Genomic DNA, 15,838 nt, shown 5'->3' with positions numbered 1-15,838 from the left:
ATGTTGAGTGTTTTCACTTGTGAGAGGAAACCACAGTTCCCCAAAAAAACACTTACATGAGAGAATATCACTAACACCTCAGAGATATAGCAACAACCTACTTGTTGCACTGCCTATATTTTCGGAGAAAATATATGCCACACACGGGTTCCATGTCTACATGATCCACCGACTCGGCATCTGAGTTACAAATGCCGAGTTACGTTAGTTTAGTTTATTTGTGTATAGATTACACACCTATAAGTCAATATTACTTTCGTAAACTTTACGAGGACAAGATTATTTGTTTATTACATACCATCCCCAATTTGACCTCCATCCGTTGGTATCTGGGGAGGAAGTGCACCCTTATATGAACATCCACAGTAATCAAATGACACAAACGCTTGCTGTTGAGCACAGCTTGTAAAAACACAATTTACTTTTTGTTGGTCTGGGGCAGGGAGTTAGAAAACAGTTCAAGTGACGTGTTTCATTTGCTGTGACAATGTTTTGTTAAATTAGACAGCCGGACCGGTGTTTTGCTAAATTAACTTGCAGTTGCTTTAGCCCTTTGCAAACACCCAAAATATGTACAGCAACTAACTGAAAGTCCACAACTTAAAAAGCACAACTCCTTTTAATAAAAGTTTCAAAAGCAGCTGGATGTCACATCGAAAGGGCCCTTACTGGCGCCGATAACGACATTCGCATTTAGGATCTCTGTATTTATTTTAATCAGACATGTTTTATTGCCTGAAAGTGATACAGCCCAACTTGCACAAGTCTGGACTAGATTATCAGTTTATTAAACTCATGGGTTATTTTTATTCACTCATGACCTTTATATACAGTATATTATCACAAACATTTACTTTGGGTTCAGTGATAATTAGAATTAAAATGAGTAAACGGTTTAAATAAAAGTGACAGCCTTGGTCAACGTGTCCTCCGCACATTGAAAACCTGCTGTTTACAACCCCACAACCTGCTCCCAATTAAACACACTCCTAGAACTTGGATTAAAGTCAAATGTTGTAGAGCACAGCTGAAGATGATCAGCGTGAACCGATAAAATGTGACAAAATGAGGAGTCATCAGAATATCCGCGATGAACGGGGAAACCAGCGGGTGTTTTTCTCTGTCCCAATTCAAGAGGACGGTGCAGCTGCGCTTTGGACAAGACTTACAGCCACACAAAAAAAAGTGCCTGAAAGACAGCAATAAATTAGGAGGAAGCACTAACAACTTAAGTGGTGGAAAAAATAAGTCTTATTCTCCGAAAAAGAAAAATACATCCTGCAAAAATGTTTTACCATGTATCACTTTATGTTGGGGAGGTGAACTTGCAAGACAACAAGAGCTTCATCACAACCAATTTTAAGATATTAAACATCGACGCCGTGGAGCTGCGTATTCATGGGCTTTTTTTCGATGTATTTTGTAAATGTTTTAATCTTATTAGCTGCTCTAAAAGTGAAAGGGTCTCTTTCATGCATTACAATCAATGTACATCAGTGTAATGTTCTGAATGAGAAATTGAAACAAAAATCTGTTTGGGGCTAACAATACAGTCAAACACATTGTCTGTTCTCCACAATTTATCCCAATGATATTATCAATGGCATGTAATTGAGTATCCATTCAGATGTCTGCCTTTTAGTAAACAACTGGTTTAATTAAAGCAGCTGTCTGGTCAAGACTGTAAAATGTTAACTTGAAGCCATTCAGCTCAATTGGATAGTCTTCGCAAGTTCTGTATTTATAAATTAAGTTACGAAAACTATGAAGAGATTTTAGTTTCAATCCACAGCTAAATGAAGGCCTCCGCATGCCATGTTATCATGGGAATTTTATTTTTTACCATTCTTCGCCACGCTGGTCATTGCAGCTTGGTGAAGGAGCTGATCAGAATTGGCTCAAACATCACACACTATTGATGTTAATTCTAGATTTGAAGCTTTCGTGACTGCAAGGATTCATACTCTTTGGTTTTTTCGGTAAAGTCACTTAAGTAAAAAATAAAATAAATGAAAACAACTAAATTCCGAAGCGTCGTGATTTAATTTAGTTGTTTTCATTCATTATATTTTTTACCTACGTGACTTTACCGAAAAAACCAAAGAGTACTATTGATGTTAGTCGTAACCAGGAACTGAATTCAGGCCACTGGGATTTTGTAGCGTAGTGCACTAATCACTGCATCACCACACGACCCAATCAGTATTTATATTAAACAAAAGTATCAATTCTTGCCACTAGATTAATTATTTCAACTTGCAATGCAATTACATTTGCATATTTAAACAATTCAAATGTGATTGCACTTCAACACATGATACAGACAGGGAAAAACAAGCACCTAAAGAGTCTGGGATTTTAACTGGGAAGGTGTCTCACAGTGAGGTTGGCCAGAGGGAATTCAAGCCTGCAGGAGTACGTTAAAAAAAAAGCACAGAGCCGTAACTAGAACAAGTTTAAAAACATCACTTGAGAATTAAAAAAATAGATTTCTGTTGCACCTTTTGCTTTTTTCTCATGTCTGGCCATGCCTCCCATAACATGAACAACACACTGTAAAATAAAATAAAAACACGCACAGCTCTTAGAAGCTGTCTTTTGTAAGAAATAAAAAAAATGCACGTATTGAGGATAAACTGCAGAAACAGGGTTTCATCTGAAGAGCGTTTCTTCACCATCACGGAGTTCCCAGCTATGGACACGGACACTGGAAACCACGGAGAAACATGCCACGATGCCCATTTGTGCCTCTAATTACCAACAAGGATCTCAATAGTGAAACTTTTAAATGTAAAATCCGCCAAAGAACAGCCGTTGACAAAATATTATTCTATATTATTTTGTAATACATTTTTTTATTGCAGGCTTAAAATCATTACTTGGATAAATTGCTCGGCTAATAACCTTGAGGGTGGTAGCGGTGGTGCGGGGGTTTGCGAAATACAATTCCCACAACTGTATCGGGCGCAATTGGTTAGGTTTTCCATAGGGCAGCTCCTCATTAGCAACACAACTTTATACATTTGTTAATGTTGGATCATCTCTACGAGAGTTCCCATGTCCCGTCCCATTGCAGATGAACAGATAAACTGAGGGCTCTAGCAACCATACTTTCAACTTTAGTTGTAAAGCTTAAACAAAAGTCTAAAAATCAATTCTATCTTTGCAAAACATGCGTTGGCTCGATGCAAAAAAAATACTTATATTATATGGGTATCACCATACTTCAATAGGGATTACCATTGAACAACAACAAGCACGGCTATTTTAGTGCACACAATCAACAGGAGGTACTAGAACACGTTGATTACCATACAAATAACCTAACCGGTAATGGACACCCATAGTCATTATATGCATTGATGAATCGCCCTCCCCATTTTAAGGAAGAAGTTGCTCACAAGTGATGTCATCACATCTACCCCTCTATTTAAGGAACGGAACAGGAGGATTTCTACACAAATCTGGCTGTCGCCTGATGAAGCTAGCTGTAATTACACTGGTCTACAATTTTTTAGATGTCGTCTGCTTCAGAGATTAAATGTGCTGTTTATTATGGATTTTTGTGCTGAATTCAAATATGGCAATTAAAACAACTGATTGGCTACTGTTCCCAAGATATTTAAGTGTTTATGTATATTGTGTAGATAGTAGAGTTTTACTCATAAATTGTAAACCTAGGTCTTTTCATGTGTTTATGGTTGCAGGGCAGGTTATCATGTAACACTTTAAAATCAGCAAAAGGGTTATATAAATAACATTTTTTATTTGAAGCTTTCGTGACTGCAAAGAGTATAAATAACATTTATTATGAAAAAGGCCAAAAAACGATTATATATAAGTACATAGTTTAGTCCTTAATCATCTGCATCATGAACAATGTTGAGGGCTGCTATCACACCATCGATGTTGTTGCAGGCTAAAAGATCACCTTCCATGAAGAAGAATGGGCCAAGATCCTTTTGACGGTCACGGAACATGGAAACCCTAACATCACCTGCCAGGAGATCCCACTGCTGCAGTCTGGAGCCCAACAGCTCTGCCTTACTCTTGGGTAGTTCCAAATCCCTGACAAGGTCTTTCAGTTCACCTTGTGTTTTGAGGTGTGGTTCAGATGAGGAGCATGGGAGAAAATCTGGAAGCTGTCTCTCGTGTGATTGGTCCACACCAGAGACAGCTTTCTTTCGAGCCTTAAAACGGTGTTAACAGATTGGTCCACACCAAACAGCTTTCTTTCGAGCCTAGTCTCAAACGGTGTTTCAAAGACAATGCATATATTATCAAAGTATTTTTTGTGTGCATTCTGACCACAAGTATTGTGGTTAATGCTGACATGATTCCTTGTAAAAGGTTTCAGTTTGGTGTTTTACCATCTTAACACCTGTTTTGTATGCCAGAAATAAGGAGAAACCCTGTTCTTATATTTTGGTACTGGAAAAGGAGGTCCCATGAAGTTTCATCCTCTTCCTCGTCTGACTCAAGTGAGAATAATTTTGGTGCATCAGGAACTGGGCGTATAGCTGATGGAATGTTTGGATAATGAAGTCCACTTTTTGTTCTTTGACACACCTTTCCCAACTGGAGGTGCCATGCAGAAGTAACAATTGCTGATATGATCTGCTGGCTCTCTCCAAATCATTGCCACTTCAAAAGGCATAGCGTTCCTTTTCCTGTTCAACTACTGGCGAATATTTGTTGCACAAGTGTTGCAGCATGTGTGGGGCCCACATCTTGTCCTGATCTCCAATTTTGCAGCCAAAATAAAGGTGATAGGCGTTCTTAACCATAGTAGTTATACTGTGGTTTTGTGATACAAACATAGCAGAAGTTATCTGCTTTGTTCACACAAGTACGAGGCACATCTCTGCTCACCTTGGCTAAACAGAAATGTGTCCCTTTACAAAATCAAACACTGACAAATAAGAGAGCACGACACCATCTGATTTCTAGAGCTGATATAGGGCAATTTGTTCAGCAGAGGGATGTAAGCCTAGTTATGATGGTATACATGACTTCTAGGAATAACTTTATGCAATTCATAACATCTTCTTGGTTCTTTCGGTAAAGTCACGTAGAAGGGAAGTAATAAAATAATAAAAACAAAACATAATAAAATAATTACGTGACTTTACCGAAAGAACCAAGAAGATGAATCCCTGCAGTCACGAAAGCTTTAAATCGAAATTCATATCATGTATGACACGATACCAGGTTCAGATCGCATCATTGTTTTGCTCAAAAAGCAAGTACTGTCCAAACCCAGATATAGATCTATTCATATATTCAGTCAAAGATGTATTTTCGTGATTTCTGGTTTAAATTGAGATCCCTTCCCTTAAAAACTCACATATCCTCCGCTATTCCCAAGTCAAGGGTCGTATATACTGACCCAGTAGCATATCTTGAAAACTAGAGCCAATGAACAATTTTTTGCATAATTTTCATTCTTAGTGACCCAGAATTAGTAAAGTTGGACTACATTCATTTCCGAAGCATTTTGTCTGTAGACCAGTGTTAGTGGCGAAACGTCGTACGCAGATTGTAAATGTTGCTGTACCAGTAACGAATTGCCACGTTCTGTTGACGTGACAAACTTTACTAATTGGCTGTGTCGGGTGGTGGCGGGTAGCAATTCCAGTTTTTTTGAGCTGCTCAATCAGTGCTACTTAATCAGAAAATAATACTGAGCTGGTTGTAAATTCAAGCTTTTTATTTGATTTAAAACAACATTTACAATTAAACGACATATTTACGCGATCGAACCCAACAACAAATATAACCTGTATTTTATTTTATACCTACGTGACTTTACCGAAAAAAACCTAAGAAGATGATTCCTTGCAGTCACGAAAGCTTCAAATCTAGAAGTATAATCTTTATATTCTTGGTTCTTTCAGTAAAGTCACGTAGAAGGGAAATAATAAAATAATACAAACATAAAACAATAAAAATTCTCACGACGTTTCGACTGCAACACAAGCAATCATCATCAGGTTTGAAATCCACAGCAAGAAAATGTACTGTGTAAGGACGTTTTCAATGTTCTTGCTGTAGATTTCACACCTGATGATGATTGCTTGTATTGCAGTCGAAACGTCGTGAGAATTTTATTGTTTTACATTTATATTATTTTATTGTTTCCCTTTTACGTGACTTTACCGAAAGAACCAAGAATGTGAATCCCTGCAGTCACGAAAGCTATAAATCAAAATCTATTATCTTTATTATGCACACCAATAGCGAGATACGGCGGCCCCGCGCATTACGAAATCGCGAACCCCCCCACCAAACCCCCTACGGACGATCCGTAGCTTAAAAAATCCCCGAAACCCCGTTTGTATTTCACACAACGGATACGCAGTTACGTCATCTTGAGGGGGGTGGGGGTCTGTGAGGGGGAGGTAAGGGGGCGTGGTCAGTGCAGCCGCCCCCACTTTGACCAATAGGACCCCGGATTGACTCCAGGCACGTGATCGCTTCCATCCAATCGCCTTTGGGAATCGCGCGCGTACGCTGTAGGTAATGTAAAGTCCCCCCCCCCGTGGTATTTGGTGAGGGGGGTGTGAGGCCTTCGACTTGCGGCCGAGTGCGGAGTGAGTTGCCCGGCGGCCGCCTTCAGCCTTCTCGTCGAAGCGTTCCGCGGTCCGGTGCCGAGCGGTCGCGCCCGCCTATAAGTTGCTTCGCTGTCGCGGCGTTCGCCTCACGCGGTGTAAGATGACCATCTCGTACCCCTGGGGCGGCCCCAGCTGCTGCTGCTGTTGATGTTGTTGTTACAAGGCCCGGGCGGTGACGCAATCGCATTTACGGGGTGGAAAACCCCGATTTTTCCAGCGGCAGGCATCGGTGTTTTTTCTTTAATACAATTAAACCCAACTTCGAGTAATTAAAACCTGGTTTAATGAATACGAAACTCTGATCCAAGGCTTAGGCTGCTTCCTCGTCGGTGCTGCTATCGTACTCGGGGGGCCGTCGGGCACGGGGTAGTCGTAGAATGCGGCGGGCAAGTTGGTCTTGATGAACACGAGCTTCTCCACAATCGTCGGCGCCAGTGAGTTCCTTAGCTTGGAATGGATGAAGCCCATCGTTGAGAAGTGCAATTCTGCAATTAGAACCAATTAAACCGGATTTCTCCCAATCTCAGATGATCGGGTTTAATATAAAAAGACAATTAAACCCGATTGTAAAAAAACGACTGTGCCACCCTTGGATTTTTGCCACCAACGCGACGGCTGTCCCTGTGTGCCGTGTCTCTCCGTGTGTGCTGTGGCTCTCCGTGTTTGTTGTGTCTAATGACACAGTGGGGGCGTTGGGGGGGTAGTGGTTAGCGCGCCACGCTACGAACCCGGCGACCCGAGTTCGATTTGCCCGCTCACGGCCACCAAAGCCGCTGACGAATGTCTGAACCGGTGCTGGACCTCCCCGAGGGCAACTCAGCCTCAAATGATTACCTCGTGTGCCGTGCCGGCATTCATAGGTGCCCACGAACAGCACTTGCCCCAACATTCTGTTAAGGCTACACGGGGCAGCTAATCTGGCTGTGACGGTCCCACCTGATGACGGAGACTTGTGTTGCCTCCGAAACGTCGTGATTTTTGTTTTATTTTATTTTCATTAATTTTGATGTTTTACCTACGTGACTTTACCGAAAAAACCTAAGAATAGGAGTGGGGGATCTTTGTAACCGCACAACACCCACACATTGTACGGTAGTTTAGCTGTAGTCATTCATCATAGTTATGTAGATCTCTTGTCAACGTCTTGCCAGATGAAGGCGTCCCCACGGCGTGTGAATCGTGTGGGATTGTTTGACCATACTTCACCCACGCTGCTCAGTGCGCCTTGGTAAAGGAAGGGGCGGAAGAGCCCCCGTACCTCGAATATCGTAATTATGACCACTTTCTCCAGGGTCTGTAAAAATAACAACATTTTGTTGGAAGCAATGTATATTGTTTCCATATATTTACAGCAAATTTGTTAATAATCCTGCCCAGGTGGCTCAGCGGTAGAGCGAGCGTCACACAAGGTTGTGAGTTCAAATCCCAGATGGGATTCGACTTAGCTCATCATCTCCGTTGTCGATAAAATTACCAATTTGTGAGGAAGTCAGCAGTTAACCGGATTGACCTATGAATAGACACGCCGTCATATGAATGTGGAATTCAGGACCGCGGTGGTGAGATGTTAACTACCTCGCCTGGCATATACAGATGGCTGTGGGTTCAATCCCGACCCTGACGCTTGTACATTTGGAGTTTCCATTTCTCTCTCCCCGTGGTCGCGTGGAATTTTATCCGGATCCTCCTGGTTTTCCCTCCACAGTTAGAAATATGCGTTGAGAGTATTTGGCTGCAATACATTTCGACGTGATAAGGCACTTTGGGCTATCATTTGTGGCCAGGTGGCTTCTGAAAAATTACTACAGTATATACTGTATATAGCTCAGTGGGCCTGACATGGTAAAGTAAAAATAATAAAATTTTCACGACCGCCTCTGGACCATGAGCGAGATGAGCACCTCTGCTAATTTCAGCAGGAAATTACGGTCTGTCTTTAGAAAATAAGACTATCGGTTCTTCATAACCATGGGCACAGAAATATTATTTTACAAAGTAGCGTGTAAAAAATGCCGAGATTCATGCATTCAATTAGGAGCAGGTAGGTAGGTGAATCTGGGCCAATTGTAAGTTACTTGAGCTTTCAGAGGATACTTCAATAGAAAGCATATTGGCCGATGGACAAGGCTCGTGACAGATTCGCACCTAAAAGAATGCACCTGAGGTATGAGCACTGCAAAGATGAAACGAGATATAAGTTCATGAACAGGACTTTGATGTAATGTTGCAATGTAGGCAAGATTGAAAGATGGTGATGGTTTTGGAAGACCTTCACTCAGAAATGAGTGATAAACTAATAGTTATTTTTTGTTTAATAATTTTAAATGGATTAGTATGTTATTGTATGTTTATGTTCGTTTTCATAAAAAAATTACTTTCATTCTTAGAAAGTGAAATTTTGACTCCATCAATAGGGACGAAACAATTTGAAAGCGTTGGTTTTGCATAACATGAATGCAGTGTCTGAATTTCCACATGTTGGTGGTTCTAGTGACTGGTGGATGGTCCATGGTCAGTGTTTGCATAAAGACCAAGTGCATGCCCTCAGTTGTATACACATCACAGGGAGTCACTGGGCACTATCTATGCTGCTGCAAATCTTTGGCTATGGAATGTTAGTCCAGGGCATTCCTACAAAATCCTAGACCTTGATCACTGCCAAAGTGCTGCACATTATTCTTTTATCATTCGGTCATTTAACTGTATTGCATTCATTGCTTTGCACTTAAAACATTTTTTTGACATTTTATGTTCTTAAAAAAAGGACGATATTGGTGAAACGCAGAAATGGTGTTTGTGTGATATAATTTTAAGTCATTTTTTGTACGTTGTCGAGCGGGTGAACGTAATCATATTTAACGTGTGACGTTAAGTGTGAAAATGTCAATGTCGCGTGGCTGTGTGAGGGAGGATCACCACTGAGATCAAGGGAGAGTTGAGGAGGGCCACGGGATTTATATTACATTTTGCCCCCCTCCCCACACATCAGGGGCCTTGGTATGCAAATAACCTGAATACAATTTCTGTTTTTACCAAATATTGATCATTCTAAACAAATCGAATAAGTAGTTTGTTTGACAGCGGCAAAACGGCAGTAATTAAAAATATTTTATTGTTATTCTGTAAGTGTAGACTATAGTGTCCTAAGCGCTTCATGGTCAGTAGTTATGCTAATTATACATTTTGCACCGAAATATATTGTCCAATATTGGCCTCTGTCCCATCATTTACCAATGTTTGACATCTGTTGAAATTGAACATTTGGAAGACCTGTGTAAGAGGTAATAATTAGTTAAAATACATCAATTCTAAATATTGCCACTATTTAGAGTAAATTCATGTTGGTGTTTAACAATATATAGGGACTGCTTTTTAACATTGATGCACAAGTTCAAATAAAAACCTTGGCAAATACATCACGAACATTTCCTTATAACAGCAACATATAAAATGGGCTGCCATTTTTCTTCATGAAGGACCTCGGTCTGAAACGTCAGCCTATTTTTCTTTTCTAAGGAGTTTTTAGTGATGGATATATGGTGGGTTTTTTGTGTGAATACTGGTTATGTTTATAACGATATAGTGTGTAGGCTACTACATTCAATTAGGCATCTGTGCAACATCACTGCTGCTTTTAAGAGTGATGATAATGTTCTTGCGTCTTTTTGCACTACTAATGGCATAGAAAGGGAGTGTTGTGCACACAGTACTGTCTGCAGAGATGAGTTACTTTGTGGATTTAATTTGGCATGGAAAAGGTGCAAGTGCCATACTGCACCATATAGCTGCTCAGTGCCAATGTGTTAAATGCACTCGTATGTTATATTAGGCAGAGGAGTGGAGACAAGGGAGAGATGGTAGGAAGACTAGCAGACCTACGTGCCCCGGACACCTGCCTGTAACCGTGCCTTTGCAGAAATTTACAGCGTTCGACAGATGAAAATAAAGTGGGATGCATTGCAGACTGCCATGCAAAACTAAATCAGTAGATAACACTCTTACATTTGGCTGAATATTAAACCTGTTGCTGTTTTTGTACAATAATACAGCTGTTCTTATTTTTTGACCAGTGGTAGTTAAATAAACTGTCTTGTTTAAAAAAAATATTGTTATTCAGAATAACAGTTTTTTTTATAAATATTTTCAGTCTTTAAACTACATTTATCCATGTTGATTTGACTATTTTGCACTGATAATGAAAGGTAAGCCTGTGTATATTTGCATACCACAAATTTTCATTTAAAAAACTTTAGTACCATCTGTAAATCGTACTATTTCATTCAAACTTAACAGACTTGAGTAAGTATTTTTTAACACTTCAAAAATAACGTGGCAATATGCTGCAACCTTAGAATTCATAGCATTTTGAATTACACTCGTTGCTGGATTGACATTTTGAGCCAGAACCCAGCATTTAATTGTCAGAGCCTTGTAGGACCTTTTGATGCGAAATTTGGCAATATACGACTTTTTCCTGCAGCCATCAAGCTGGCGCACTGCAATTCATTTATCTTCCACAGGGGAGGGTGGATTAGCGTGGGGGCTGGGTCCTGCAGGGCTGTGGGGGGTCACAGACAGCTTGTCCTTTGTAGTGCATCTCGGGATGAAGGACCTCCAAAATTAATGGGCCGCGTGGTCATGAAGTCACAGGACTCCCATCCACCGGTGCAGCGCGGTGTTCCCCCTTTGAACGTCTCCCCTTGCAAGTCGGCTGACCGATCTGCCTTGACGGTATGCAGCTGTCCATGTACACGGTCGGGTCTAAATCCCCCGCTATCATTTTCAGGCCCGTGATTGCTTGCCGTGCTTGTAACTAAAGGTCTCCGCTAAGTGCTGTAGATAAATTAATTACCCGCCTGTGACCGCTCCTAACAGGGGGCAGCAGGAGGCATCAGTTCGAGTCTGTGACCTCAGCGTTTCCATCGATCACAGGGGTTGCCGCACCTCTCCGATTGCGACAGGAGGAGGATTATCGTGGCCCCTGATTAAATGCTGCCTCTTCTTTCAGAAAGTTGAAACTACCATGTTGGCCAAAGTTGCATATTTTAACACGTGCAGTTTTTTTTTTCAACTGAAATGCTAAACCCTTCCACTTGTTAAAAGAGTGAACCTTTAGCCTGCAGTATAGTTGATATCATTTTTGTTATTAGTTGTGAGAACTTTATTTAATTATATTTGCCTTTGCTCTTTCTGAAAATGGCAGTGACAAATGACTGTAGTAATAATGGCAAAACGAAATCTGAAATAACTTTATAGTCAGAGGTGACGCAAGCAGGAGCAATTGCAAATTTGTAATTTGTTGTGATATTGAGCTGGCTGTATTAAAAGGGCCTATTTTTAGAGTATTGTTTTGCTGTCAATCATTGTTTTAAAAAAACTCATTTTTGGTGTTTTCTCAGAAAAGTTTAAAAATTGATGTTGATGTATGTTGTGATAAAATAATATTTAAAAACATCAAAGCGTACGATAATACTATCCTTAAAATTGTATAAACATGTTTATAATGCTTGCATTCTACTATTCAGCAAAATAACACATGTTGATTAATTAAGATACGGAACATTGTTTTCTCTTCATATTTCGGTCCAATAACTGAAGCGTAAAAATATTTTCCACAGTTATGTGAGAACAGCTTTAACCAAAGTACACGTAATAACCGCAATATATAATGATAGAACTGTGGGCGAGAAGTGAAATGTAATTAATCAAGGAAATGCAGTGGCTTATTCGTAATACCCTTACTGACATGCAATTACATTGACGCCTTGGAGTTTGGAGGCTGTATCGTACAGTGTGCATGCATGCACATTGCGTTCTGGACAATGTGGCCACAAGTGCACGATGGACGATCGCCAGATGCAGTCTCACTCGCACATGTGCTAAGCTGAGTGGTTAACCACGGTATTGTTCACAGGCTGGAGTGTGACGCACCATGACCAGACATGGCAGAAACTGCACCGCCGGTGCTGTGTACACCTACTACGAAAAGAAAAAGGACACAGGTGCGACATTAGTAATACTGTCTTTAGTTGGGCTGGCAATACCAGCTACACTTCATAGCTCATCGGATTCCTCCAGTCTAAAAAAGATTCATGCAATTAACATTTGTCGAATTACCAAAATAACCTTATAAGATCTTGAAAACTAAGCAGATTGTGTGCATAAATATTTTTTGGGCTATTTGAAGGGCAGTAGAGGGCAGTGTAACAATCCATTGTGCCATACTTGTATGCTGCATTGTCCGTGCTCCCCACCTTCAACCCCGCACAAACCGGGTGGTGAAGTGTCAAATATCCCCGCAACCCACATCGCGTGGCGAAGCCGTCATCCAGCAGTGGATTTTCAAAAGGGCTGTACATGTACAATTTCTCGAGTAAAGATGACTCCTGCACTGGTTTCCCAGAAGATAAAATAAAATAAATCATTTGGCCCACTTCTCTTCAGGGGTGAGGTAGCCCATGCTATACCCCATCAGTTACACTGGGCAGGCGGTTTCCGGGCTACGACGGTCCACTTTACCTGATTTTCAACAATCCACATTTATAACGTTTATATAATGCCACCATGGATTTACGACAATGCAGAAGCTTTATTTACAATGCATCTTCCAACATCACTCCAAATACCTTTTAACAGAGTCGGTCTGGTTTCCGATGTGACTTTGCATGGGGCTTTTGTTATCCTCAAGTGTTTCCGTGGATTGTTTGCCTATTAAGCCCTCTTAAATATGACTGATAAAAGGAAAAACACATCGACAAGTGATGTTTCTACTGTCTGGAAAAATAGGGTCCGATTTACAATGAAGGGGTTTCCAAGAACTCATTGTGTCGTCAAAGTGGGGACCGCCTATACTCTCAAAACATTAATGTGACTAAACATTTCTCTCATTGATGATTTTTGATGATTTACAGCGGTCTCCGGGTATGGCACCCAGCGGGCCCGCCTCAGCAAGGATTCCATAAAGGACTTTGATTGCTGCTGCCTGAGCCTGCAGCCATGTAAAGAGCCCGTCGTGACGTGAGTAAGATTTGGTTTCCACCGTGTAACTAGTCTGTCATTTCAGTGCTGCAGAAAATATCAGTGATGAGACCCAAACACTCACAAGCTGAGTCTGTGGAATTGGATTGATCTAAGTTTGCATATTCTTGTAAATACAGAGGAACTTGACTTCTCTGAAATAATGTGGGGGCAGGGAGACATGAATAAGATAGTTGCGGCGAAGGGAGCTTTATTCTATTCGTACTGGAAAACACATGACCCATGTTTTGTCTTCAGGACAGAGAGATGTGATGATTAAAGATGAAAGCCCAGGCAAATATGATACTTTTCAGTAAGAGAGTTTGTTTTGAGCACCCGTTGAGCAAAAGTATTTCATAAACATAAAACTGCCATTTAAAAACGTAAACCACATTAAGTTTTCTTTGTGGAAGGTGAGTGGATAGAAACCAAACTCATGCAACATGGATAATAATGCAGGGATTTTTACTTCATGTTTCCCAGTTATGATGAACTATTGTTTATCATAACTGATAAAATACAAAAATTGTTTGCCAAAGAACTCGTTCCCTGATACAAAGCAGTATCCATCACGCTTAAGTGTTTTATTTACAAGAGTGGTCCAAGCAAAGCACCTGTTTTTTAAGTAAAGCTGGATTAAATAATGTGAGACTTGTACACATTGTCTTAAGGGTATTGCTACTTAAAAATGGTCATCGTTGATTGAGTACACTTGAATGTACCATGTTTTGCTCAATGCAATTAATATAATTTTCTTTACACATGGTGTTGATTGCAAGCCTAATGCTTTTGATCATATCTTGTATTAATGCCACTTAACAGAATTTTGGCCGAGAAATTTAAAACACACAAAGAACCATTGCCTAACTGAACCACATCTGACTCGCCAATCTGTTGAATTAGGGTTAAAACAGAAGGCTGGTTCATCGCAGACTGCGTGGGCTTAACGCTCAAGAGTAAAGACGGTGTTTGGGAAAGCACCCAGCAGTTTGTGGCCCTTCTCCACTGGCTGCACATTTGGCCTTCTTTCCCGGCAGCAGCGCGTGATATGTTGTTTCTCCACATAGCGCACACTTTGCAATCCAAACTCATACACGTCATCTGCTAACTGTAGCAGTTGTTTCTTTCCGTAAACATTGTGGTGAGACATCGTGCGGTCTCATGGGCGATTATAGTCATTGTACTTAATGTTTGTTGACAGCAATGAAGACTTGTTCAACTATTATTATGGTGAAATTTCAATTTAAAGCTTTTGTGACTGCAGGGATTCATCTTCTTGGTTCTTTCAGTAAAGTCACGTAGACTTTACCGAAAGAACTAAGAAGATGTTATTATGGTGATCGGGTTAAATGGAAATAACTCACTTGTAACCAGTCAGCGATTCAGTATTTGACGGTCAGCCTTTTTTATTCTGCAGCACTTACTGCAATATAAATTCCAGCGGTTATTGTATCAGCCCTACTCAGAAAATGTACTTGTCCTTTGTTATCTTTTGCTAGTAGGTCCCAGGATGTTTACGATTCCCTCCCGATTCCCTCTGATTCGGCGAATTTGTCACGTTTTGGGAATGATTATTATTTTAATTTATGGTGATTGTAGCAGCCACTGGTGGCTGCAGAGGTTTTACAGATTTCGATGCATGTATCGTTCGATTAAGGAGCGATATTAATAGAATGACCGTTTTGCTTTGCACTTAAAACACTTAACCTGGCATTAGTGTAAATAGAATACAGTAAGGTCTCAGAGTACCCCCGCGTAAGCGCGAATTCGCGTAAGTTGGGGTTCGCCTACACGAGTGTATATGTACGTAAATATTTAATAAAATAAAGTACTGCACAGTAGATTATTCATATCATCTGTGTATGATAAATACGAGAGATGCGAGCTGGGTGGACTCGTTTCTTTCACGGGCTAATACAGTTACACGCCATCAAATACATGTTCACATGATGGCGGGGGTGATTTTACTCGCTTCCCGCCCCGTGCGTGAAGTGCAAATATGAGTCAGGGGTCGGTCGTGTATGAGCAGGTCCCCCGCGTACTCTGAGCCCACGTACTCTTGAGACCTCTTACCCTACTGGTTGAATGGTTTGGGAGTTCTGAAGGGAGACCAGCAGAAATGTTTTTGTTGTCGTCATGTTTTGAGTGTTTGCACGACAATGAACTTTGCATTCTACATCTGGCAGGACAGTAGTTGTTATTTTTTG

At 40.7% G+C, this 15,838-nt stretch overlaps 1 protein-coding gene across 5 annotated transcripts in view; it reads left to right on the top strand.

Moving 5' to 3' along the window:
- Nucleotides 1–6,486: 6,486 nt before the first annotated feature.
- The window catches only part of NOSIP (nitric oxide synthase interacting protein), a 32,045-nt gene continuing 22,693 nt past the window's right edge, over nucleotides 6,487–15,838 (top strand). The window contains exons 1-3 of one of the 5 annotated variants that reach the window (XM_078596852.1): nucleotides 6,487–6,709; nucleotides 12,529–12,616; nucleotides 13,526–13,631. In XM_078596852.1, the coding sequence (XP_078452978.1) occupies nucleotides 12,547–12,616; nucleotides 13,526–13,631 (176 nt within the window). In that variant the 5' untranslated portion in view covers nucleotides 6,487–6,709; nucleotides 12,529–12,546. Of the gene's footprint in view, nucleotides 7,049–11,206; nucleotides 11,346–12,528; nucleotides 12,617–13,525; nucleotides 13,632–15,838 lie in introns of those variants that run through there. The other 4 variants (XM_078596851.1, XM_078596854.1, XM_078596856.1 and 1 more) reach the window with 4 other exon arrangements.

The sequence above is a fragment of the Lampetra planeri genome, chromosome 8 (assembly GCF_965212315.1).
Source record: "Lampetra planeri chromosome 8, kcLamPlan1.2.h2, whole genome shotgun sequence".
NCBI classification, from domain to species: domain Eukaryota; kingdom Metazoa; phylum Chordata; class Hyperoartia; order Petromyzontiformes; family Petromyzontidae; genus Lampetra; species Lampetra planeri.
Note: the sequence above shows the minus strand (reverse complement) of the source record. Positions and strands in the feature narration are given on the sequence as shown.